Source organism: Clupea harengus, chromosome 9 (assembly GCF_900700415.2).
Source record: "Clupea harengus chromosome 9, Ch_v2.0.2, whole genome shotgun sequence".
NCBI lineage: Eukaryota > Metazoa > Chordata > Actinopteri > Clupeiformes > Clupeidae > Clupea > Clupea harengus.
The window spans coordinates 10,027,750-10,054,506 of record NC_045160.1 but is presented as its reverse complement, the minus strand read 5'-3'; the positions used below and the strand labels follow the sequence as shown (position 1 = coordinate 10,054,506).

At 45.2% G+C, this 26,757-nt stretch overlaps 1 protein-coding gene across 1 annotated transcript in view; it reads left to right on the top strand.

Annotated features, from left to right (window-relative positions):
- Window positions 1-26,458, top strand: part of LOC105901413 (sodium/calcium exchanger 2) — a 50,921-nt gene extending 24,463 nt beyond the window's left edge. The window contains exons 2-6 of the mRNA XM_031573310.2: window positions 20,001-20,435; window positions 21,489-21,626; window positions 23,042-23,269; window positions 23,891-24,226; window positions 25,514-26,458. Of these exons, the coding sequence (XP_031429170.1) occupies window positions 20,094-20,435; window positions 21,489-21,626; window positions 23,042-23,269; window positions 23,891-24,226; window positions 25,514-26,014 (1,545 nt within the window). The 5' untranslated portion in view covers window positions 20,001-20,093 and the 3' untranslated portion in view covers window positions 26,015-26,458. The remainder of the gene's footprint in view (window positions 1-20,000; window positions 20,436-21,488; window positions 21,627-23,041; window positions 23,270-23,890; window positions 24,227-25,513) is intronic.
- The last annotated feature ends 299 nt before the right edge of the window (window positions 26,459-26,757 follow it).

The following is a 26,757-nucleotide window of genomic DNA, read 5'->3' as shown; positions in this document are numbered from 1 at the left end:
GCCCAATCTGTGGCTCAACCGACCATCTTGCATTGGCCGTAAAGCCATGTGGCATACACACTGAGAATAAAACTCCACGCAAGCCATGAGTCTCCATGAGATCCATAGGTGGAGGAGGCCTGAGAGAGCAGGGGGAGTGGGAGCCATGAATAATTCAGGCCCTGCCAGCCGTTTTCAACACTGGGCTGCTCAGTGATCTATGGACCCGCCTAGGGAGCTTCCTGGTTATTGACGGGCCGGAAGACGTGATTGGTTATTAATCAGTGTGGTTGAATCCAGCTTACGTGAGAAGGGCGAGTGTTCACTGTGCAACCACCAACATCTCCTTGCTACCTTCATACCTGGTGAAGGAATAGTTGGAGGACCCCAGTAGCGAGAAAAACACATGCAACCACTCCCAATAGAGACGAGGCAGCGCTTCTTCCAGGCTGTGTATCTTGTTCCTCACTGTGTTACTGAAATGAGAGTGGAGCTATATTGGTGGAGACAGAGACAAATCACTGAAGGAAAATTGAATGGGTGAGTCTGTAACTCGAAACCGGAAGTCCTACCCTGTATTATACAGAGCCAGTCAGAACTTACATAACACCTCACCTGAAGGGTCGGTCTGTTTCCACTGTTGCTATAGCAGTAGTTGTGCAGCCAAATTTGGCGTGTCTACAGTAAGCAAATCAAATGGAAAGATTGCTTTGGAAAAATTTGTATCTTTATTTTAGCAACTAATGAAACGTTATTTATGTTGTTTGTGTCAGATTTAAATGGTGATTCCATCTATGTACTTTAAAGGTCTGTTTGACCATTCTATGTGAAGCTATGAGTCTCTCCCCATTCATTTAGACAGGAGCCTGATCTCGTTTGTCTGAAATAGCTGCCCAGATTGATTGATCTTTAGAAGTTACATTAACTTAGTTGAGGTGAACAGACCCCTGTAGAGCTTCATTTAAGCACTCAAGCTTCTGAGCTAGCTGATAGTCTAACCATTAATGTTAACCAATGGGCTTGCTAGGAAAAAGTCATGACTCGAGGGGGGTTTCTCAATGCACTTTATACATCCTTCTGTCTTCCAATTGTTGTCAACACTTGCTCCATCCCATGGTGTCAATTATGTATGTCAGCATTCATTCAATGTATATTACATTGTGGCTTATGTCTGCCTAAGGGAGGTGGCCATTGACCTGCTAATATGTTTCTTGTGTTCCTTGTTTGGACAGGAGTTTGTGTATGCACCGAAATGCGTATTGCATTCATAAAACCTTAGGGACAGAAAGGAAGAGCATATCTTTCAAACCTACACACTTGAACTTAATCTTGCTGAAATTGTGTTTGCCAATGTTCACGACTGTAGGCTTAGAACAGTAATACATAATTATAGAAATAAATCTTTTTTTTTTTTGTACATCAAGCCACATCAAGGTCGATTGCAAGGGCACAGCTTTTTTTTATATTTGCCCGACAGCATCTGGGTTTATACTCGGTAGTGCTCATCAGGCAGGTCTCCCAGCAGAGTATGCAACTGTGGAGACATGCTGACATTGTTTGTCCAAGTAGTGGAAACTTGGAGACCTGTTGGTTCTGCCTTTACTTGAAACTCATTCTTGAAAAGCTCTTTGATGAATGAAGACATAGATCAGAGACGTTTCCTCTTGTTCTTTACTGTACTTTTTGTATTTGACATTAATTAGCCAGGAGACATTTCCAGCCTGGCATTTAGGGTCCTTATTTTGTAATGTCAAAGAGAGAAGGAGCAAGTGTGTGAGTGTAACCACTGAGAGGCACTTCTTCTACGTCAGGGGGTACAACAAGCCCTTATTACCCCACTATCAGGGTGGATCACTAACTGCCGCCGCCAAGCCTCCTCCCCCCGCACACAGTTTCTGCCTATAGCACTAATCTACTGATATGGTGAATGTGTTGTGTTTTGAAAAACTGTACATGGTATTAAGGAAAGTGTGAAAATGATTGGAAAAAACTGTAAAGTGTTTGTAGTTGCATTTTTGAGTCCCTTTCTCCAATTAGCCCATGACTTACATACACAGCAGTAATAGCATAGTATAGTCTTCAGTGAATGCATTTTGTGAATGCATATCCACAGTTTAGTTCACATAGTCTACTGATATGGTGAATGTGTTAAGTGTTCTACAGATGATCCAGAACGCGGCGGCGCGTCTGGTGTTCAACCAACCGAAAAGGGCACACGTCACCCCGCTACTCATTGAGCTCCACTGGCTGCCGGTAGCTGCTCGTATTAAGTTCAAGTCACTTATGCTTGCCTACAGAGTGCTTGCTGGTTCTGCTCCCACCTACCTAAATGCTCTTGTAAGGGCAAATGTTACACCCAGGACGCTGCGCTCGTCTAGTGAGCGTCGTTTGGCACTGCCGTCTGTGCAAGCACGGCAATCCAGACTATTTATCATTTGTAGTTCCACGTTGGTGGAACGAACTGCCTAGTACTACCAGAGCAGGGGCGTCCCTCTCTACCTTCAAGAAGCTTTTGAAGACCCAACTCTTCAGAGAGCACCTCCCTTCCTAACTGGCACCTTGACTAGCGCTTAACTTGCACTTCAGCAGTTACATTCCTGCACTTCTTTTTCCTTTCTAGGTCGTTTTTCTAATTCTTATGTAAAGTAGTATTTATTACACCATTTTTATTGCTCTTAGCTTGACTGTTCTCTCCCTTGTACGTCGCTTTGGACAAAAGCGTCTGCTAAATGACTAAATGTAAATGTAAATGTAAAAGTGTTTTGGTATTGAAAGTGTGAAAATAATTGAAAATAACTATAAGGAAGTCTGTGGCTCCTGAGTGGATGGAACATGAGGAGGGTGTGTGTGTGTTTAGCATGACATGCATTCACTCCTGTTATGAGGGAGAGAGAAGGAGAGAGAGGTTCATGTAGAAGGAAGAGAGAAACAGAGGGAGAAGGAGAGGAAATAGAAGGAGGTTGAAGCCTTGATGGAAGGCAAGCCTGTGTGTGTGTGTGTGTGTGTGTGTGTGTGTGTGTGTGTGTGTGTGTGTGTGTGTGTGTGTGTGTGTGTGTGTGTGTAAAGGGAGGAGGAGATGAACGAGAGAGAGGGGGAGTGATAAGGTAATAGACATGGAAATTTCAAGTAGCCACGGGCCTGCAGTGTAATTTATTATGCAATAAAAAGGGTTTGACACAGTTGTGGAATTACTGAATTGGTAGCTTCTGTATAGCGGCGTAACTGAGTGGGTGTCCATATATTATGTGGAACAAAATCCATCACTGTAAGATACGGCATTTCATATAATTAATGTTAAATATTGCAATGGTGTCCAATCAGAGTCTAAGACTGCCTTTCACGTTATTTGTGCTTTTTAAAGAAGGTATTAGACAAGTCCTGTAGACCTCATCCTGTCAACATCTTAAGCTGTTTGGGATGTTAGATAATAGAGCTACACTTTCCATAAAGCTGTCTTTCCGTGACATGTCCTGTCCCCATTAATGTAATTTACATGTCCTTCTCAGGGGTGTTTGGGTTTTAGGTGGCTAATGTGGAATGTTAGGTATATTGCTCAATTTATTAAATATTCTCCTTCTGTTCTCCACATGCTCTCATCCGTCCCTGTAGTCTATACATAGTTTGGGTTTCTGTAGGTTTCTCCGTAACCGTCAGTAGTCTTGCAACATCAACGCCTCTCAGACTTAACATCATCTCAACGCCTCTCAGACTTAACCTCATCTCTCAACGCCTCTCAGACTTAACCTCATCTCTCGACGCCTCTCAGACTTAACATCATCTCTCGACGCCTCTCAGACTTAACATCATCTCTCAACGCCTCTCAGACTTAACATCATCTCTCAAGGCCTCTCAGACTTAACCTCATCTCTCAACGCCTCTCAGACTTAACATCATCTCTCTACGCCTCTCAGACTTAACATCATCTCTCAACGCCTCTCAGACTTAACATCATCTCTCAACGCCTCTCCGGGAGCACTTGAGATAAATCAGACTGCTGTCCCTTTTTGCCTTTTGCCTTCTACTATCACCAAGCAGTAAGCCCTCACCGGCGCCACCGCAGCTCATCACCATTCTCTAGTCCAGAGGTCTTCAACCGGGGGTCCGCGACCCCCAGGGGGTCCGCCAAATTATTTCATCTGAAGCATTTTTGCATTTTTTCCCTCTTCCAAAAATTAAAAACTTCCAAAAGACTACATGAACATAAACAGAACGTAACAATTGCTGTCTATTCCTTAAAAATAATACATAGGCTACCCATGAGTCTTCACGCGATCATTTGATCATAATGGCAACATATGCACTTTTAGCTACATTTAGCTATCTGGTGCCAAAAGACGTTACCTGCCATAACCAGACAATTTGAAATAATTGATCGTTTTGTAATTTCTCTGAACAAAAGCTCCTCGTCAGACACCACTGATGGCGGTTCAGATGATCTACCTTCAGAGGATGCCAACACCCCTTCCAAAAGCGCAAACGGGAGAAGACATGTAAATATTCAGAGAATTATCTGAAGTGTGCCTTCACCTACAAAGAGACAGATGGTGAAGAATTAGCAGTGTGCGTGGTTTGCTCTTCCGTGCTATCAAATGAAACTATCAAAGCTGCAACGACACTCAAAGACAACCCATGCTCACTTAAAAACATTTAATATTTCCCGTTTAAAATCTTTTGAGGGCCAGCAGACCTTGATGAGACAATCAGCCAAAGTGTGCGAGCTAGCTTTAAAAGCCTCTTATCAAGTTGCATTACGTGGTGTCGCTCAGACCAAACAGCCATACATAATTGCGGAAAGTTTAATATTGCCAACAGCTAGTGATATGTGCAAAACAATGTTTGGGAAGGATGAGTACGTAAAAAAACTGAAAGCATCCCAATGCCCGCCCTATTGATGAATTGGCAGTTGATGTGAGGGCACTACTAGTCGCAAAACTTTTGCACAACAATTAGATGAATCCACCGATGTGTCAAACGACGCTCAGCTTTTAGCTTTTTTGTGATTTGTCGACCAAAATGAGATGCAGGAGGAATTTCTATTCTGTAAGCAGCTGCCTGGAGGTAAAAAAAAAGTTCAGAGATTTTCAAAGTGATCGACAATTTTTTCCGTGAACATGATATACCCTGGCCAAAATGTGTCGCGATGTGCACAGACGGTGCAAGAGCCATGTATGACGCACTGCATGCTTCATAGGGAGATTGTTGTTGCCAAAGACATGAATGATGAATTCTCAAACGTCAGATCTCTCACTAGGTATGAGATATTTTATCCATACTTAAGCTTCTCAAGCAACTTAATTCTTTGTCCCTCCCTAATTTAATACAGAGTGATGGCTAACTGTAAGGGAGAAAAAATGTCAATAATAAACAGAATAAATTGAAACGAGTTGTTTGTCACAGATGATTTGTAATTATGTTCAAACATGTGTAGGGGAGTGTGTGTGTGTGTGTGTGACTGACACTTAGTTCCAAATAAATTATATGAATATCAGGCCCAAATTTGGGGCGGCGGGGGTGGGGATCCCTGCTCAGTGTCTTTCTCAGCCAAGGGGTCCTTGGGCTGAAAAAGGTTGAAGACCCCTGCTCTAGTCTTTAAGTAGGTTTGTCTCCAGCACAAGTGCGCCGTCACCATTCTCTAGTCTTTAAGTAGATTTGTCTCCAACACAAGTGCACCCTCTCTCACTGTCTGCCTTAAATGATTTGCCGAACACATATTGGTGTATCCATGTCTTTTGGGAACAAACTGTTTACTGGAGAAAACTGCTTCTGGAAGAAAGTTCAAGTCACTTGTTATAGATCTGGATCGTGACACACAAGTTTAAATATAGAAATTTGTATTCAGTAGATTCAACATGAGGCCTCAGGCTGTCTCAAAGAGTAAGTGCAAGTAAGGGGTACACACAATTGAGCCCAAATGTTTTCAGCGCTCGTCAGTGGGCTCTTGGGTGCAGCAGCGCAGGCTTGATGCCAGCCCACCACTACCAGCTGGCCTCCATGGCTTTCATTTGATTTGCTATTATCCAATCAAGTTCTTTTCCCCTCTGCAGATCTGAAGGGAACTGAGCCTTCTGTTGGAGACAGATATTAGGTTCTGTTCAAATGACTTTCTGGGTTATAACACTCTGCACTCACCTATTGTTTTCACTGGTTGTGTCACGTAGACATACAGCGTTCATCAGGGTGTTTGTGTGCTTATCTTACCCAGTGCAAAGCTGAAGAAAGCAGACATAAACACCTCCTTGCAGTCTCTTTTTTAACATGGTAATTCTAGTGAAACACTACATCATTTGTTCATATCCTGACTGCAACGCGAATACATCAGATTTATTGTGTAAATGAACTCATGAATAGCAACAGTTATAGAATAAGTCATTACTTTCTATAACACAAATACATTAGAAAAATTCTCAGGAGGACTTTATTTCACTGTTAAATTCATTTTAGTTAAAAGTTGAGTGATGTGTTCTGACTACAGCCGAATGCAACCACTGGCAACACATCACTGGAGTATACAAAGCCTATAGCTGTCCCTCCCATAATAAATGACATAGAGTCCCAGAATCAATGGCAGTCGAGTGTCAGCGCAAAGATGTATGATGACCTTACAGAAGCATGAAATCCATCAGTCTGAACCGAATGAGGAAAAAACTGATAGATTTCTGGACAGGCACATATTTTCACCTGAAGCCATTTTCTTGGTTCTTTAACCATTTCCCCTTCAATCATACAGGGTCAACTGAAAGTAGGGGGAGAGGTCAGGAATGTCAGTGACCTCCATTCATTTAAAGGTAACAGCCCACACCTACGATGTGGCTCAGGGAGGCTCAGTGAACTCACTCCTGAAGGTTAATCCCAGCAGCATTAACAATCAGGTAGAACTGAACAGCAAAAGCAGCACATAGGGTTGTGTGTAGTCTTAGCGTTGAGTAGAGTGTGTGACCTGCGTCTGTAAAGAACTCATAGGGTTGTGTGTAGTCTTAGCGTTGAGTAGAGTGTGTGACCTGCGTCTGTAGAGAACTCATTCTGCCATCTTAGTTTGAGTGAATAAGTGGTCAGGGGTGACGTAGAGAGAAGCTGATGAATATTTACTGCACTTGCCCTGTTATACTGCTGCTTTCCCATCATGTGTAAAATGCACTCCCACAGATGAAGGAAGGAATGAATGAGGGAGAGGGAGAGGGAGAGGGAGGAGAGTGTGTGATGGGTCACAGGGGAGGGGTAATGCACAAACCGCATCATCGCAAAGAAAGATGCTTCACTAAGCTCATGGCTGTCTCATGCCAACTTTTGCACAAATACGGATAAATTAGCTGAAGAGATGCTGTGTGTGGCCGTCTAATGACTCGAAGATAGTTCCGACATGCTCATACACACACACATACACAGTGTGCCACTCACACATCAAGTGTCAGGTTGATGTCTTTTATTTTATTACTTTTTTCACCCGGCAGCAATTGGAGTATTTGCTTACAAGCAGTCCATGTGTCTCTCCTAGACTGCCAATGCAGGGTTATCAAATATTTGTGCAAATGCGATGTGCATGTGTGTGTGGAAGACAGGAAAGCAGGGGAGGTGCACACATGCACAGTCCCATATACATACAGTGTTTCCCCTACCGTTATATTAGGGGGGCGCCCCGCCCCCCCAACGGCACCCCCCGCCCCCCCTGGAAGGTCAAGTTAATTTTGTTCAATTTTATTTTCTATAAAGCGCCAGATCACAACGGAAGTAATTTAAGGTTACCTTTCCTATAGAACAGGTCTATAGCTTGTTCTTGTATTAAACAAAATAAATAGCCTTATGTTATTTATCTTATTTACACGACGGCATGTAATTTCTGTCTCTACATGGTCGCGCGTTTACAATTCTCTGCTCTCTGTATCGCGCATGGCAGAGTTCCGCCGCGATGCGCACAAACACACAGACACGTGCGCGCACACACAGGTGAGCACGCTCCCACCAGCGGACAGAATTGGGCTTAAGAACCAGTGCACAGCTACGGACACTTTTAAGCTTTAAAAAACTAATATCCAGGCGTTCATGAATCCGGCAGAGATCTTTTCCTCGGTAGGGTCGACAATGAGGCCCAATGAGAATGGCTACAACAGACGTGGAAACAGAACGTACGTACAGAATGGCCGCACCGAAAATTCAGAAATAGATCTGGCTTCCATTTTTTATCTTTTTCCGTGAGTTGTGCGTGGCCCTTTTTACATAGAGTCTGCTAATAAATCTATGAAATGTAACGAAAATTATTTATTTTGCTGTGAATAATGAAGACCTGTTGCCATGGAGATTTAACGTTACTTTCTGTTTGAAGACAAGGTAGCAGCTAGTGTTGAAGAATGGATGACTTGAAATTGGACGACTTTAAATTAATATATGAAATTGAACATCAACACCTATACGGATAAAATAAATAAACAAGGATAGCAAAACAGATTGATAAGCAATGAGAACGGCAGAAACACAGGCAGGACGTCAGATGACGAGACAGATCATAGTGACACAGGCTGTTTTTTTAAATTTTTTTCGTCATATGAAGGCTGAGACATTCATAACATCTTATTCAGTCGTACTGGTTCTTTTGTAATGCCAACATGTGCACTTCGTTGTGGATAAGTAAAGCCTATTTTGCTACATTTTTGTAGTCCTGGTAATCTTTTGTTTGGCATATTGGTGAGGTTATTAAGAGGACCATTTCTCAATCGTTTTGTTCTTGATGAATTAATGTTTGTTTAATAATCAATTATTTTTCAACAAATAACTCAATTATAATTACAAAGAGGACAATTCATAACTTTTTATCGCAACTTTCACTTGTTTCGCCAATTTCATTGCAACAAAAACCTAAAAATAAAAACTTTCATCGCAACTTTTTGGAAAAGCTCCTGCGAAATCAGGAATTTTAGGCCGCAAATATCTTAAAAAATGTTCTTCCAGAAGCCCAGAAAGATACACCACTGCAGCGACAAAAGCTGCACACTTTGTGGATAATTGTCATAAAAAGACATGTTCCGATGTTTAGTTGTTATATTGACTGCTGTCATTAAAAGAAACACATGAACACCATGATTCCTTTAAGCGTGCACCGTGCCGCAGCCCCCCCCCCCCCCCCCCAAAGCTGTAAACCTAGGGGAAACACTGACATACACACATCTATACATTTATGCCAAGAAAGAGAAAGGCTTGCATTTGGTGTGACAGCTGGAGGGTTTTTCCTCACTGCAATTCCTTCTGTGGACATTGGAGAAGTGGATTAGTTTGTGTTCATGTTCATGGACTTATATCTATGTGCCGAGATACTGTTTTCTGGGAAGAACTAGCTAACTGAGAAAGTGGTTGTGTTGACTGCAGAAATTCAATCTGCCACCCACCAAAGTGCCTCTGGGAAGGGGAGGCTCTTAGAATCTCAGACAGTATTTTGACACAAATCAATTTCTGCTCTCCTCTGGAGCATGATGTCCCCGTCAGCCATATGGATGCCTCTAGCCAGCTGAGGGACCAGGAGGTGGCAGGGAACCGCTGGAAAGTGTGCTGTGAAAATGGCCCTTCTGCTCATTAACAATATCTTTTGGCTAATTGCCCAAATGCTGATTAATGGCTGCAGTTTGGAGTCATTTGTGTGTGTGTGTGTGTATGTGGGGGTTGGTGTGTGAGTATGAGGGGAAAAGAGTGAGAAAGTAAAATTGTCTGCAAATGTTACCACCTGAGCCAAGGCCTCAGGGCTCAGCTGAAGGCATATCGCCATGGTAGCAGCCATTGGAAAATTGCAATACAAGTCAATTACCTCCCTCCCTGACTTGGCTTCTTACAGCCTCTCCCCCTCCAGTATCCCATCTTGCCTCTGTCCCCAGTCCTTCATTTCTATTTGGCGTCAATGATGAGTGGGGTAATGGTGGAGCGAGCGGCAGGCAGCATTTGTTGTGATGGGGGACGGGGGGGGATGGGGTGATGTGAGGCCTGACGCCTTGTTTTTCATATTAGCAGCTCCAGCCCCATCAGGAGACGGTGACATAGATATATATATTTATGGGGTCTGTTTCAGAGAGAAATTGAGAGAGGATGAAGGAGCGGGGATTGAGTTGGGGGAGCAGGGGGGAGGGAGGGGGGGAATCATGTCTGAGAAAGGGAAAGGGAAAACAAAAGAGCAAAATGACTGACAAATAGGGAGAGGAGGGAGACACACCGACGACTCAGGGACAGACAGACAGAGAAAGAAAGAAAGAAAGAGTGTGTGGAATGAGATGCCAAGATATCCCGAATCCAGACACAGTTTGAGGGTAAATCACATGGAGAACAGAAGAATAGAAGTAAAGGACAGGAAAGACTGAATGAGAGCCATGGAAAAAGAGTTTCGAGGAGAGGCAGGAAGTGCCAAAGGAAAGGAGAGAGGAATTGGAGGAATTGGAACAGAATATTATCAGAGACAGATACACCTGTTTCCCCTACAGGAGCCTGGGCAGCCTGGGCATGTTAGCGGGGATTGCTAAGGCCAGGAGAGGCCCAGCATATGGCACATGGAAGGGACTGTGTGTTCCCAACAGACATCCAGGCCACCCATCCCACTCATGTAAAGAGCCTCCCCTGAAACAGCCATCTGATAACAACCAGCTCAGGTTCAGAGGTCAAGATGTAGGCATTCAGCTCCCATGGATCTGCTGCTGGCATGTCTTTTTGGCGTGCTGGTTTTCCATTATTTGTGAAAGAGACTGACAGACAGAAGGAGAGAGAAAGACAAAGACAGATGCTGCTGTTTTCCAAGAAAACGAGACATGGATCTTATCTGTGATTTCTGTCTCCCAGAGCTGAAACCAGATTAAAATGGCATGTTGATTACAGTGATTAATAGTCTGCAGTACCTCTGCCAATACAAGGTGCTGTTCAACTTAAAGAAGGGAATAAGAAAGGGACTGTAATGGATTCATTCAAATTTGTAGAGTTGGCTCAAAAAGAGCTGTGTTACCTCATCCGTGACAGGTGATCAGCTCTTTTTTTATTGTACCTGAGCTGTAAATGGTTTTGTTTTTGTTTCGAAGATTGTGTTTCTTCAGCCAAGTGGTAAACGTTTCTGAAAAGAGCGCTAGTCTTAGTTATTTTACATTCCACCATCATGTGTGTGGCTGTGTGTAGGTTTAGTAACCTGGGACATTTGAGGGCATCGTGAAGATAATGGGGGCAAACGTATATTAAAGTCTACTTGTGGCATTGTGAGAGGGCAGGTGTTTGGAGCCAATCAGTCACCTTGACAGTCAGATTGGCCTCCTGCTAAAAGTCTCATCCTGTGATTGACAGGTTGCAGAGGAAAGAAGTTTAGGTAGTACCCCCACATCTAACTCCATAAAAAAGCCTCAGTAATCTTCGACAGACTTGCCTGTGAGGCTTCAGGTTCAACAGGAGTGGCATGTGTGCTTGTGCTCTTGAATGGACAGCATCCCTACTGTCTTCTCATTCCATGGCGCTGTGTCTTGGCAGGTAATAGTATAATGGCAGATCATTAATAGTGTAATAGTATAACTTTAATTTAGCATATTTTTGGACTTATTCAGTAATTATATTAATCTTTTTTTTATAGGCATCTTTAGTGAGATGGTTTTAGTGCCTAATTCAATCCCATCAATCCAATGTGAACACAAAGACGTATCAGCAGCATGATGTCCTTACTCCATGTATTGGGTTGGAAACAGTAAGAACCTCAGTAAGAACAAGGCTGGGTGCTAAAGCCCACTTAGTTGCTTCAGCTCAGTGCTTCTAAGATGAAGATGAAGATGGAGATGATGGATATTTCCTGTGGCTAGTGCGCTGGCTGATGTGGCCAACCAGCTGTTCCAGCTGTTACCAGCAGTTTTTACCTTAGCCAGTCTAAGTTAGCCAGACCCATTGCAGTGCAGTGCACAACTGAGCTTTGGAAGACATTGTTCCTGTTATGTATAATATATGTCAATCAAAATGTGCCTTTGGCTACTTTGATGAATTGACTGCTATACATAGATAGTGTGGTAGATTCTGAGGGAGGTGAACCCCCTCAATCCCCTTCATTCTGCTCCTCTGCACCCTCGCCCTCCCTGAACCGGCCTCTGCGGACCATGCAAGTGAAAGTGGCTGAGAGGGGTGTGAGAGGGGTGTGCGGAGAGGGATCTCCTGAGGTCAGCATCTTCTCAGGCAGCTGCTTGAGAGTTGATTACAGCCCTTAAGCACCGGGGCTTTTAAGATGAAGCCAGCTCTGTGCGCCAGAGAGTTTGGTAATTCCCTTTACCACTTAATGAGAGATGCCGTGACTGCTAGGAAGAACACTACCATTCATGTGCAAGATATGGGAACTACTTCACAGCTTGGATGATGCAGGTGTGTGTGTGTGTATCTGTTTTGTGTACCTGTATTGTGTGTGAGGGCACCTGTGTGTGTGTGTGTGTGTGTGTGTGTGTGTGTGTGTGTGTGTGTGTGTGTGCGTGTGTGCGCGTATATACTGTATGTGTTTGTAAGGACAATTGTAAGAACTGTTGAACTGTTGTGAAGTCCAATCTGTTCTGATATAATAGATTTCATGAAATGCATGGTGAGATTGACATACTCCGTGAAGTAAGGGGAGAGACTCACCCAGGAGATAATACAGTCATTACAATATTATACACACACACACACACACACACACACACACACACACACACACACACACACACACACACACACACACACAGCAGCATGGAGGGGACCCAGTGTAACATCAGTTCAATGCACAACTAAGCTGTGTAAGACATGGGTCCTGTTAGGATATCAACCATAATGGTCCAGCAGAAGGCAGTCTTCAGGCATGTGTACACACTGAACTCTCTTTAATGTACATGTATTATGCCTACAGTTCCATCTCTGCATCAGAGCAGATTTCACGGTGTATTACACAAACTGTGTGGATGTGGTGTGAAAGATTGCGCTGTTCTCCGGCGAATTCGTAGAAGGCCCACGCTTGTTTCAAGTTAGCTTGTTCAGGAATAACAGACTTGTAGAAGACGGCTTAGCGAAAGAATGTGTTTTATTCAGCCACTAGCCACGGTCACCGCGACACAACACGAGCATGCACTAGGCACGTCTGCTGCTCACAGGTTGGTCTTCTTGCTTCTACATTTTATATTGTAGAATTAACATATGTGTGTAGGGGAGTGAATGGGTGTGTCTGGAGGTCAAAGGGGAAAGTCTAGCTTGACTGGGGCTGTAGCAGGTATGGCCATATAGATGCTAATGCCTTGTGGCCTCAACCATCTTGTCGTGGCTGTGGACAAAAGACAACTAATGTCTCTAGCTCCAAGACACACAAAAGCCAGGAACCATGTCTGATAGCTCATCAACATAGACAAAAGGCCAGGGGCCACCTGGATGGCACTAGTCTGGTGCTATGCAAACTAATTTGCATTAGTTTGTTGAGATGTAATTATATTATGTGAAGTTATGAAAACGCCTAAATCTAACAATCGTGGTGGATTATTCCACAGGTGTAAAATAGTGTCTGTGTACAACATTCCAGAGATCTCTTGCTGTTCTGTGGGAAAGGAAGTGAGTGGGTGAGCACAGTGCAGTACGGCCACTTAAAGCTTACTTTACAGTAATCTGATCGATTGGTAGTACTTTGGTCTTTGGCAAGGTAGTGTGGGGTATCCTTTTCATGATTAATCTGTCTCTCTCCCTCTCTCTCACTCCCTCTCTCTCTCTCCCTCTCTCTCTCTCTCCCCATATGCCTTCCTCCATCTCTGTCCCCATTTTACCTTATCACTTCATTCTTTCCACTGTATCTTCTTCTCCTCCTTCCTTCCTCCCCTTCCCCATCTCATCCCTCTTTCTTTCATTAATGGGATCATGGCGGTCTGCTGCTGGGCGGTGTGGATCAGTGCCACTAGTTACATCTCCCCACGGGCAGCTGTGGGGTTGTTCTCATTACATCGCCCACTCGGATGCTGACCTCAAGCTGACGACCCCTCCACCACACACACACACACACACACACACACACACACACATACACACACATACACACACACACACACACACACACACACACACACACACACACTCACACACCACATACACACACACCATACACGCACACGCACACACACACACACACACACACACACACACACACACCACATACACACACACACACACACACACACACACACACACCACATACACGCACACACACACACACACACAACACCATACACTCATTTACTTTCACTCACACACCATGGCATCCTACTAGGTCACCAATCACAAAAGCGCAATTTATCTCCATTTAAGCTCTCTGTCTCTCTCCCTCTCTCTCTCTCTCTCTCTCTCTCTCTCTCTCTCTATCTCTCTCTCTCTCACACACACACACACACAAACACACACAGGTAATCTATTCTATTCAGAACTGCAAATGGATTGTGTCATGTTATTTTTCTTCAGCAGCAGCAGAATATAAGAAGGAATTGTGTTTCTTCATTCTGTATGATCAGTCTAACTCTGATCAACCCTACTCCAGGTGGCTGCTCCGTTCATCTGGGTGTTGGCTGGTTGGCTTGTTTGTGTGCTTGTTTATGTGTGTGTGTGTGTGTGCATGCATGTGTGTGTGCGGGTATGTGCTTGTATGTGTGTGTGTGTGTGTGTGTGTGTGTGTGCATGCATGTGTGTGTGCGGGTACGTGGTGTGTGTGTGTGTGTGTGTGTGTGTGTGTGTGTGTGTGTGTGTGTGTGTGTGTGTGTGTGTGTGTGTGTGTGTGTGTGTAAGAAATACACACTAAATTCCCAAGACAATATATCTCTCCCTCTCCTCTCTCTCCCTCCACTCTCCCTGCCTCCTCTCCTCCCCTTGTCTCCTCTTTGAGAGGGAACATCTGCCTGACAACAACAGCAGACTGGGTCAGGCACAGAGTTTACCCACAATCCCCTGATTGGTGCATTTACTTGAAATACAAGAAGAAAGCAAATGGCCCTGCATTTAGAATGTGCTGCAGTCAACGTATCTGTGCTCTGCTACTGCTGGACCACTGCGTGAACATTGATTGACAACCACAATATGCTGAGGCTTTGTCATGAAACAGTAAATCAATGTTCTCTTATGATGTTTCAGATCAGATTTCTCCATGCTTTGCACAAAGGCCTATTTGTGTGAGGGGTGTGGAGTGGAGCTGCTCTGTCTGCTCTGATAATGGGGACTGGCTAGCGGGACCCCTGTCAGGGGCCACACATGAGGCACAGTCACCAGCCCCACCTCCTTCTCTCTCACCCCCTTCTTCTGTCCACTCCTCTCACTTTCCTCCTTTATCCACTCCTCTTCAATACTCTCTGTTTATCTAGCTGTTCTTCCATTTATCAGCCCCGTCTGTTATCATACTGAACATTCTTTTGATCTCTTTGCTTTTCTTCTTCATGGCTTGGCGTGCAGTAGTAGTGTGGGGGAGCACTATGACAGCCTGTGTTAAGTGGAGGTGACGTGTTCACAGCAGCAGATCGGTGTGGGCACCTGGAGGAAGAGAGTCACCACGGCGAGGGCCGCGCCCTCCCGCCCACAGGCTCTGGTCCTGTGGCTCGCTGGCAGCAGAGCGGCTGAATCCCAGTTAGCACCTGCGTGACCAGGGTCATCTGACATCATCCCTGGCTCTGCCACTGCCAGCGGAGAGGAAACACGCTCAGCAGTCCCCTGAACTCCACTCTCCAAGTCTGCAGTCAGGCTCAGCCTGGTGCAATAATCAAAAGCCTTCGCAAATTAGCATCCTAAACTAGCAGTGCGTCAAATAAGTACAATAATCAGCTGCATGTTAAACTCCAGTTGTATGTTAGAAGATTGAACAAACTCCTTTTTTTGCTGACGCCATTGATAGTTGATTTCAATTGTGATTGGTCTGTCTCTGTAAAGATCCAATCTCCAACTGCGCTGGTTTTCTGTTATTCTGTTAGCATCAGCTAGAGAGCCTGCCACACACACACATACATATATACACACATACATACATATATACATATATACATATACACACAGACACTCACAAATACAGTCAAATATATGCAGGAGTGCCTGCAACTTGTACACTTTCAGGAAAATATACACTTCTACACAAATGCAGTGAAATAAAAGCTACACACACCCTTTAAGTCTTCTACTATTCTATATACTATTCAGGGTGACTGCTTGACTGACACAAAAGCCACAATCACTCTAAATTCTCGATTGTAACGGCACATTTGAAATGATGGCAACATTACTGCGGTGCACACAAGAAAAAGAGCAAGATCCAAATGTCTGGCAATTCCAAGCTGGAACAGAACAGACTCGTCTCTAATCAAATAGAGAGCAGAGCCCTCCAGGGCTGGGGCTGATTAGAGGACTAGCCATCATTTCTAATCTGACCTCCGGTCTGGCCGGTGTCTGGAAGCCTGTGGACGGGAGGCGGGGTGACATTTAGGACGGTGGCATTGCACCATGGGGTAATCTGAAAAGACACAGGAGAGTCACTGTGTCACCACAGGAATGAAAAGACGGCACTTGTGTCCTGCTGCCAAGGCTTTTGATGCTTTTTAGATGACACTTCCTCTCCCTTGTGCTTTTGGAGCAGGAGAGAGAGAGAGGTGACTGGCCAAGGGCTCAGATGGTGGTTAGACTTTTCTGAAAAGGGATTTGTTTTTGTGTTTGGTGAAAGCAGATGGGGCAGGGAGCCTCTTTGTATTTTTGTATTATCATGAAATTTGGCTGTGGGTCACTCTTCCATACACGTGTTGTTGATTGTGAATGTTCACTCATGCGGGTGGGCATGACGAGGCTTCCCCAGCAAGGGCTATCCGTCGGAGTGGGAGTGCAGGGAGAAAGGAGAGGGCACGTGCTTATATCCTCATCATGATTGGAGTGCTGCAAATATTTGCTGCATTGCTGATGATATTGAGGTTCTGCTGTTTTTCATGCCTTTATAAAATTGCAAACGGTACCATCTAGGCCTATCATATGGTATCAAATTCAACTAAATCTACGAGAGTTTTCTTGTTGTCTACATTTGTTTTGATGTAGTCTCACTAGTCTCCCAAAGGGATTGATGCTGGGATGGGATGGGATGGGGTATGCTACACAGAGAGCTGAGAGCTGCAGAGGACTCTACTGCTACACCAAGGAACCTGTCCTCACAGTCAAACTGTTTGGGATGTGCTTCCCTCAGCTTGGGTCTGTTGATTTGAGTTGATTGGGGGTAAACTGAGGAGATGGGAGGGTCCTGTTTGTGTGTGTGTGAGCTGTGGTCAGTTGAAGCTGGATGAGGTGTGTGAGGTGTGTTTGCTGACACAGCTAAATACTGGCCAGGCCTACTGCATTGGTGTTTGTGTCAGTGTATGCCTATGCATTACGTTTGTATGTGCATGTGTGCACTGTTTGTTTGGGCAATGGGGATTTGTCAAGTCTCTCATTTGATGATAGAATGTTCTTCCTAGATCTCACTGTCCCTCTGTTTTCCTTCTCTCTCTCTCTCTCTCTCTCTCTGCTTCTCTTTTCCATTCCCCTGCGATAGATCACCCTCACAAACCCCTCAGCAGGTCGCCATGGAAACGCCCTGGCCGTGCACTGCATATCTATGAGCTCTCTCTAAACGGGGCTCCCCTCTCTCTCTCGTCCTCTTCTTCTTTCTCTCGCCCTATTTCTCTCTTTCTGTCTGGGTCCCTCTGTCACACCGCTATTCCCTCTGCCTGCCACCATCCTTTGATGTTATCACAACTCTAAAGTGCTCCTGAACTTCTTTTCTGTTTCCATTTCAACTCTCTTCTTTCCTCACATTCTGTTTGCCTTCTTCCTGTCTATGTTCCCTCCACCCCACCCTCTAACCCCATCTACTCCACGTCAACCATAGAGCCAACATGCCCTATAAGCCCTATCCTACAAATGACTGCAAACAAAACAAAACAGATTGCCCCCACACCACACGGTCTTGGTTTGGGCTACCCCCCCCCACACACTTTACCCACAATTCCACCTCCTGCTTGGTATTCTATCCAGAGCCTAGTCAGAGTCAAAGAACTGAGCTGAGCCAGACAGAGTGTGGAGAATACACCATCAGCCAAACATCAAAAATCAATCCATCTTTACAATAAACTCAATCTCAAAAGACAGATTTAGAAGGAGAGAGAAGGCGAGAGATGGAAGAAGCCACACCATGGCTCGAGAGAGGAGAGGAGAAGAGAGGAAGTGAATGCATTATCACACAGTAATGGAAGAGAGAGTGTCAATAGTTAATTGAACAAGCTTTGAAGAAACAAGGGGGTGTTTATGGTGTATTAGGCAGTTTCATTATTAGATGTAAAGAATCCTGAGAACAGCCCATCGTTGTGTGAAGCCAGTCGTAGGAGGAGACCCCACACTGTTTGATGAAGACATGCTACACTGTTCGATGAAGACATGCTACACTGTTCGATTAAGACATGCTACACTGTTCAATGAAGACATGCTACACTGTTTTATGAAGACATGCTACACTGTTCGATGAAGGCATGCTACACTGTTCAATGAAGACATGCTACACTGTTAGATTGCAGATTATTCTCCCTACATACCCTCATATTCCCTTATATTAACGTCATAATCAATAATAATCTAAAACTAAGGGGGGACTAATCTGTCTGGCCTTTGGTGAACCTCACTGATCAAATTTTTGTCAAGGCAACTTCAGGCGGACCTTTGCATGCAACACAAACTCCATTTGATTTCCCTGTTCCTAGACTAGCAGAGAGCAACAGAGAGCTAAACCCACCTGCCCCCGTGTTTGTTTTGGAGCGCGTGCGAGGCGTGTGTGTAAGCCCACAGTCCCAGAAGGCAGAGCAGAAGGAAGCATATTTAGACGAGTCTCCAGGCTCCGGGGAGCACGGAGTAACACTGACAACATCAGGGGTGTGGGGGGAGGCAGAGGGGGAGGCACGAAAGACAACAGGTGTCCTCACGCTACAGGGACGGGGACGGGACGGGGACGGGGACGGGGCTCCTCTCCTCCCGCGGACATGCTAATCTCATAAACTGGCAGTGATTCACTCAATACACTGGCACAGGCACCCCCACACATGGGCACACACACACACACACACACATATGCACACACACACATATGCACATATGCACACACTCACATGGGCACACACACATATGCACACACACTCACATGGGCACACACACACATATGCACACACACTCACATGGGCATGCACACACATATGCACACACACACACATATGCACACACACACATATGCACACACTGACATGGGCACACACACACACACACATATGCACACACTCACATGGGCATGCACACACATACACACACACACACACTCACATACACACACACATGCATATACTCACATATGCACACACACACACACACCTACACACACACTCACATGGGCACGCACACACATATGCACACACATATGCACACACACAAACACACACACTCACATGCACTCACACACATATGCACACACTCACATGGGCACACACACACACATATGCACACACTCACATGGGCACACACACACACATATGCACACACACACACACACACACACACACACACACATATGCACACACTCACATGGGAACACACACACATATGCACACACACACACACACACACACACACACTCACATGCACACACACACATATGCACACACACACATATGCACACACACACATATGCACACACTCACATGGGCACACACACACATATGCACACACACATACACACACACACATATGCACACACTCACACAAATGCACACAATCAACAACAGGCTGTTATTGTCACAGTTGCTATAGCCACATAGACACACATCTTCTACCTTCTCTCCTAGGCCAATTTGCTTTTACTTTCACTGTCACTGAGCAGAATGGCAGGCCATACTCAGGCTGCAATAGACTATGTGGCTATTGTTTCCTGTCCACAGCGGCAAAATTACTATTTTCAGTTGTTTGGGTGCTGAAGTAATGCTGTACTGATATTTGTTTCTCTTCTCCTCCCCCAGGTGATCTCTGTGACCCCTCCCTGCCTGGCCAGGTCTCTGCCCCGACCCCCCACCCCCGTCATTCCATCTCAGCCCTCCTCCAGGAGCGCAGTCATGGCTCTCTCCCCCCCTCCACTCCTGCTCCTCCTGCTCGTGCTCCTCTCCTCCCTGCCCCCCCCCTGCTCCCCTGAGTCCCAACGCGGAACCGAGGAGTCCTCTCCCAGCTTCTCTCCTTCCGCTTACCCCACCTCCTACTCCAACATCACGGACAAGTGCTTGAAGGTGGTCAAGTGCAACCCCGGCATCCTGCTCCCTCAGTGGAAGCCCCTCAACCCCGGCCTGGGGGACAAGATTGCGCGCGCCGTGGTCTACTTTGTCTCCCTCATGTACATTTTCTTGGGCGTCTCCATCATCGCTGACCGCTTCATGGCTTCCATTGAGGTCATCACTTCACAGGTGAGTCTTACAGTGAGGGGGACAGAAAGACACAAGGGGGATCATGGGTAATTCAGTGCACTGAACACCAGGCTGATATTTGATGGAAGACAAATAGTCTTATTGAATGTGTAGAGACGGGTCTGGCCTCTGCCAGCTGGGTCCCTCATGTCTAATATGTGGCTCACCACTTAAGATCTGTGAGGACTGAATAACTGTTGATATTACAAATGGTGTTTTGACTCTTAGTAATGAGGTACTTGAGAGTGGGCCTCCCTTTAATGGATTTTGTAAAAATATATTTGACTTGTCTTCAGAATACTAGATAATCTAGACATCTTGAGGTGGTTTAAATGAAGAATTTGATATTGTGGAGATTGTGATATTGAGGATTGTGCTTTGGAGCTTTTGTAAAGGTAAATAATTAACCTCCCCGCCTATAGCACTGCTGATAGTGCAAAATTCATTTCAAAATCAAATCCATAGAGCAATATTCTGTCAGAGCGGTGATGTTTTCAGTCCGTAAGAGTGATTAGGTGTCCTTGATCTTTAATGCCATTAAGAAGGTATACAGATCATTTGTTTTAGATCTTTTAGACGTACATACAGCAAACAACTCCCATTGTTGTGAAGATGCTTAAGAAGCCATTGTGTTTGTTTATTTAAATATGTTGGCATGAATGACTGAGAGACTACATAAAGCAGCACAAATGTCTTAGCGTACCCCTGCAGGGTAGCAGTCAGCCTTCTGGAAAGAAATGAAATGGGCTGCTCCTCCACTGTACCTGCTGGGGAGTGGGGTGTGCTTCAAGACTTAAATTGAATCCCCGCTGTGTGCACCTCTATCTTTATACACAGGTGCTGGAGAAAACACATTCGATAGTTTTTCTTTCCTTGTGTAAATGGCAGGCCTGGCAGCTGAAGAGTGCTATTCAGCAGCAGGTCTCTGCTTTCTATACAGGGACATTTCTCCACCCACAGACGCTAGATTTAGTTAAGCCCTGTGTGGGGTTACGTGAGCAGGCATGACAGCTGACAATGGAGTGACACAGTGTGTTTGTTACTGGTGTGCAGGAGAAGGAGGTGACCATCACTATGCCCAACGGAGAGACATCAGTGGCCACGGTGCGCATCTGGAACGAGACGGTCTCCAACCTCACACTCATGGCTCTTGGCTCCTCGGCCCCCGAGATTCTGCTGTCTGTCATCGAGGTGAGAGGTCAAGCCGCCTGCCTCACTTTTCACTTTCTATTCCTCTCCACTCTCTCTCTCTCTCTCTCTCTCTCTCTCTCTCTGTCTCTCTCTCCTCCATCTCTCTCTCTCCACTCTCTCTCTCTCTCCACTCTCTCTATCTCTATCTCTATCTCTATCTCTCTCTCTCTCTCTCTCTCTCTCTCTCTCTCTCTCCCCTCCATCTCTTGCTTGGTGATGTCCCCCTCACACACACACACACTGTGACATCCTCTGTGGCTGCCATGGTGACTCGTTAGCATAAGATGACAGCTGTCAGCCTCACCCTGGTCCTGCCGGTGCGGCGGTGGCTCTGCTGTCATGATACAGATGGTGTTGTATTGTAATGTCCGCCCCACAGCCCTCTTCTGACATAACACTGACAGAGGGGGCAGAGCTTATTATCAGTATTATTAACTGTTCTCTGTTCATTCACAGGCTGAGACACCATTAAGATTGAAAATGACCCCCTATATTACATAATGTAGCTTTATCATTCATTTGATATGTATATTACATAATGTAGCTTTATCATTCATTTGATATGTATATTACATAATGTAGCTTTATCATTCATTTGATATGTATATTACATAATGTAGCTTTATCATTCATTTGATATGTATATTACATACATGTAGCTTTATCATTCATTTGATATGTAAAATGCTTCATTTCTCCTGAAGGCCTTAGACTCTGTTGCCAGAACTGAACCCAATGAGCTCATCAGCGATGTTACTGTAGCATTCCCAAAAACTAGTTCTTTTACATTTACATTTACATTTAGTCACTTAGCAGACGCTTTTATCCAAAGCGACTTACAAGTTTGTATATACATTTTAAATCTACACTGACGGCACACTGCACATCAGGAGCAATTAGTTCTGTTTTGCCTTTGGCTACATAACCTGTATTGTCAGTGTAGTCAAACCTGAACTAGTAGAGTAGACGCATGTAGAGAGTGTTGGTGCTATGACGCATTTTTCCTGCCCAAATGGTTGCATTTCCACCACGTCACAAGTACGTCACATCTGCATCCCACACCTTTGTGTGAGGTCTATGTCAGGAGTTGGTTTTTCCTTGGCCTTGATGGGAAGACGAGAGATGAATTAGTATAACTGAATGCCAGACTATGAGTCAAGTATGCTTACTTTGGGAACATAGACACTCCAACAAAAGCCTTGGCATAGTTCTTCATACCAAATATGAAATGGCCTCCAAACAAATTTCAATTCAATTCAATTCAATTCAATTTGATTTATATAGCGCCAGAACAATGAAATTGTCTCAAGGCGCTGAACCGAAGGAATGAAACATTAATGACTGGATGTGACTGTCAGGGTTCAGATGTGTGAAACATTAATGTGGCCGTCTGCTCTGTGGGTTGCCCTTGGCAGGTGTGTGGCCACGGCTTTGAGTCGGGAGAGCTGGGGCCCAGCACCATCGTTGGCAGCGCAGCTTTCAACATGTTTGTGATCATCGCCATCTGCGTCTGGGTCATCCCGGACGGGGAGTCGCGCAAGATCAAGCACCTGCGCGTGTTCTTCATCACCGCTTTCTGGAGTATCTTTGCCTACATCTGGCTCTACCTCATCCTGTCCGTCATCTCACCAGGAGTCGTTGAGGTGGGTCTATGTGTGTGTGTGTGTGTGTGTTTGTGTGTGTGTGTGTGTGTGTGTGTGTGTGTGTGTGTGTGTGTGTGGGTGTGTGTGTGTGTGTGTGTGTGTGTGTGGGTGGGTGGGTGTGTGTGTGTGTGTGTGTGTGTGTGTGTGTGTGTGTGTGTGTGTGTGTGGGTGTGTGTGTCTGTGTCTGTGTCTGTGTCTGTGTGTGAAGTAGAGCTGAGAGAGTTTTTGTATTCATGTGTGCACGTCTTTCTTTGTGAGCTCATGTGTTTGTTGTTGGAAGTGGATATTGTGCCTGACTGCATGTGTATGTGTGAGCAAGAGATTATTCACTGTATGGCTGTAACAATGATACATTTTCTGCACTGGCTATGGCAGTGCACCCAGCGGAGCTCTTGTGGAAGTGATTTATGGTGCTTTAGCTGCCTTCAGCAGACTATAAGTTCTTGTCTTCTGTGGAGTGGGCCTCCTTCTGGTGTGCAGCTGTGGAGCAGTAGACTCCCGAGAGAGGAGAGAAATGAGTGAGCATCAGCACTGGTGTCACTGAACTCTGTGTGTGTGTGTGTGTGTGTGTGTGTGTGTGTGTGTGTGTGTGTGTGTTGAACTCTGTGTGTGTGACCGCAGGTGTGGGAGGCCCTCGTCACCCTCCTCTACTTCCCTGTGTGTGTGATCCTCGCCTGGGTTGCCGACCGCCGCCTCCTCTTCTACAAGTACATGTCCAAGCGATATCGGGCTGACAAGCGGCATGGCATCGTGGTGGAGACGGAGGGAGAGCTGACCCCCAAGGGCATGGAGGGCATGATCATGGATGGCAAGTTCCCGCCCCATGGGGGCGCCGTGGGGCCGGCTGAGAACTGCCAGGAGGGCGCCAACAACACAGCGGGCACCACCCTGCCCAACTCCAACAGCACCACCGTCACTCTGGAGAGCACCAAGGAGCTAGACGAGAGCCGCAAGGAGGTGGGGAGGGCAAAGACACACGCACACACACACACACACGCACGCACGCACGCACACACACACACACACACACACACACACACACACACACACACACACACACACACACACACACACACACACACATGTACATGTAAATCTGCATATACTCTACATAATTCATTATGTCTACGTTAAGCAAAAGGACATAAAAATATTAAGGTGCTCTTAAAATGTATACCTCAAACAAAACGAAACCTTCACCTGCACACACACACACACACACACACACACACACACACACACACACACACACGCACAAAAAGTGTGTGTAGATAATGCATACATCATTTAAAGTGTGTGTAGATAATGCATACATAATTTAAAGTTCCCTCGCGGTTGTCATGCATGAAATGTAGAAATCAGCTGTCAGATATAAACATGTGAGAGGCTTGCTCCACAAACACAGATGCCCAATGAAATCTGGGAAACTATCGTATACCACTGTTGCATTAGTATATGTTATATTTGTTATATTAATGTTATATTAGTATATGTTATATTTGTTATATTAATGTTATATTAGTATATGTTATATTAGTTATATTAATGTTATATTAGTATATGTTATATTAGTTATACCAATGTTATATTAATGTTAGCATATCAGACTCTCCTTGTCTATGAATGTTTTCAAACCCCTCCACTTTCTCCCTGCCTGTTCTCCTTTCTTCAGTCTCGTCCAAATGCCTGGCTCAGGGCACATTTAGTCGTAGCAAATGAACTTTACAACTGAAGATAAGTAAAGTCAGTATAAACATAGGGTTTGGAAAATAGGGTAGCGCTATAAAAGCAAAAGAAAATCCGAAAGATGCTTGAGGTGAGGAACTCAATCAGGGCTATATGGCCTTTTAAAGCCTCAAACCAGGAAGTCATTATTGAGAGCACACAGACTGCACCTGCACCCTGCTTGTAGGAAGCACAGGGACAAACTAGACAAGAGGAGGAGTCAGGCAGGGTTAGGACAAACCCATTTCAGAGGTCCATGACCACACCACCCATGACCAGTGCCCCTGTTAAACACTAAACATCAATTACATGGGCGTTTGTGCTGAGGACAGCCAGAGATAAATGTTCAATACAGAGAGATGTTCCATTAATGTATTGTCATAAAAACACAGAGTGTGATATTGATTGATATTGATGAAAATACTGTATCGATCTAGTATCAGGAGAGACTTGAATACCTTGTGTCATGTATAGTGCAATACTTTCTTTCTTCTGACCTCTACATCCCCCCCCCCCCAGGTCATCCGTATTCTGAAGGACCTGAAGCAGAAGTACCCAGATAAGGAGCTGGACCAGCTGGTGGAGCTGGCCAACTACTACGCTATGCTGCACCAGCAGAAGAGCCGCGCATTCTACCGTGTCCAAGCCACACGCATGATGATCGGCGCCGGCAACGTGCTGAAGAAGCACGCCGCCGACAACGCCAAACGAAACGCCGCCGCCGATGAGGTTGAAGACGGCACAGCCGAGGAGGAAGATCTGGCCTCCTGCAGCCGCCTGGCCTTTGAGAGCGCCCACTACCAGTGCATGGAGAACTGCGGCGTGCTGACGCTGGTTGTGGTGTGCCTGGGCGGCGCTGGGGAGAACACCTTCTACGTGGACTACCGCACTGAGGATGGCTCAGCCAACGCTGGCTCTGACTACGAGTACGCCGAGGGATCGGTGGTATTCAAACCAGGAGATACCCGGAAGGAGATCAAGGTGAGAGAGGGAGGGAAGCAGGTCAAACATACTGAATGATGAGATGAAAAAGAGATGGAGAGACAAAAAGAACAGGACAGGGATTAGTAGTGAGAGGAGAGTATGGAAAAACATACTGGTCTGTAAACATGAGGAAACTAGAACAGACCTTAGGGGATAGAGGAAGACATAACAAGAGGGGCGGGAGAGAAACACTGCCTTTGAAAGAGGGGAAGGAGAGTAAATAAGAGCACAGTGCTTTTGAAAGAGGGGAAGGAGAGTAAATAAGAGCACAGTGGGAGTGTATGAGGGGGCATTGCCATGAAACCAGGGAACCAGCACAAGGACAAAGTGGGGAAAAGAATAAGAGCACAAAGCGGTGGGCAACACAACAGAAGCACCGTACTGTTTTTACAATTGGTTTGTTACAGTGCAGAGTTTGCTTTTTCGAAACACTTCCCATTCTTCCAAAATGAAATGTGGACAAAACTGTGGATCATTTTTCATTGTTTACATATCGCATTCAATGACAACATCTATTGAAATTAATGTTCACCACCAGATAAACTCAGTACCCACGGCTAATTCTACTAAATTTAGATAGTCTAAACAGTTACCAGGTACCTTAATATCTATCAAGTTTTGTCAGTACAGTACACTGCAGACATAATTTGTTTTGTATTAATACAGAACAATAAAACTATACATGACAGAAGACTAGACCTGCTGCAACTGATTTTCATACTTACCCAGTTTTTAGCCCAGTTTTTGAAGTTTTAAAGTTATGCTTACAGTAGTCATTA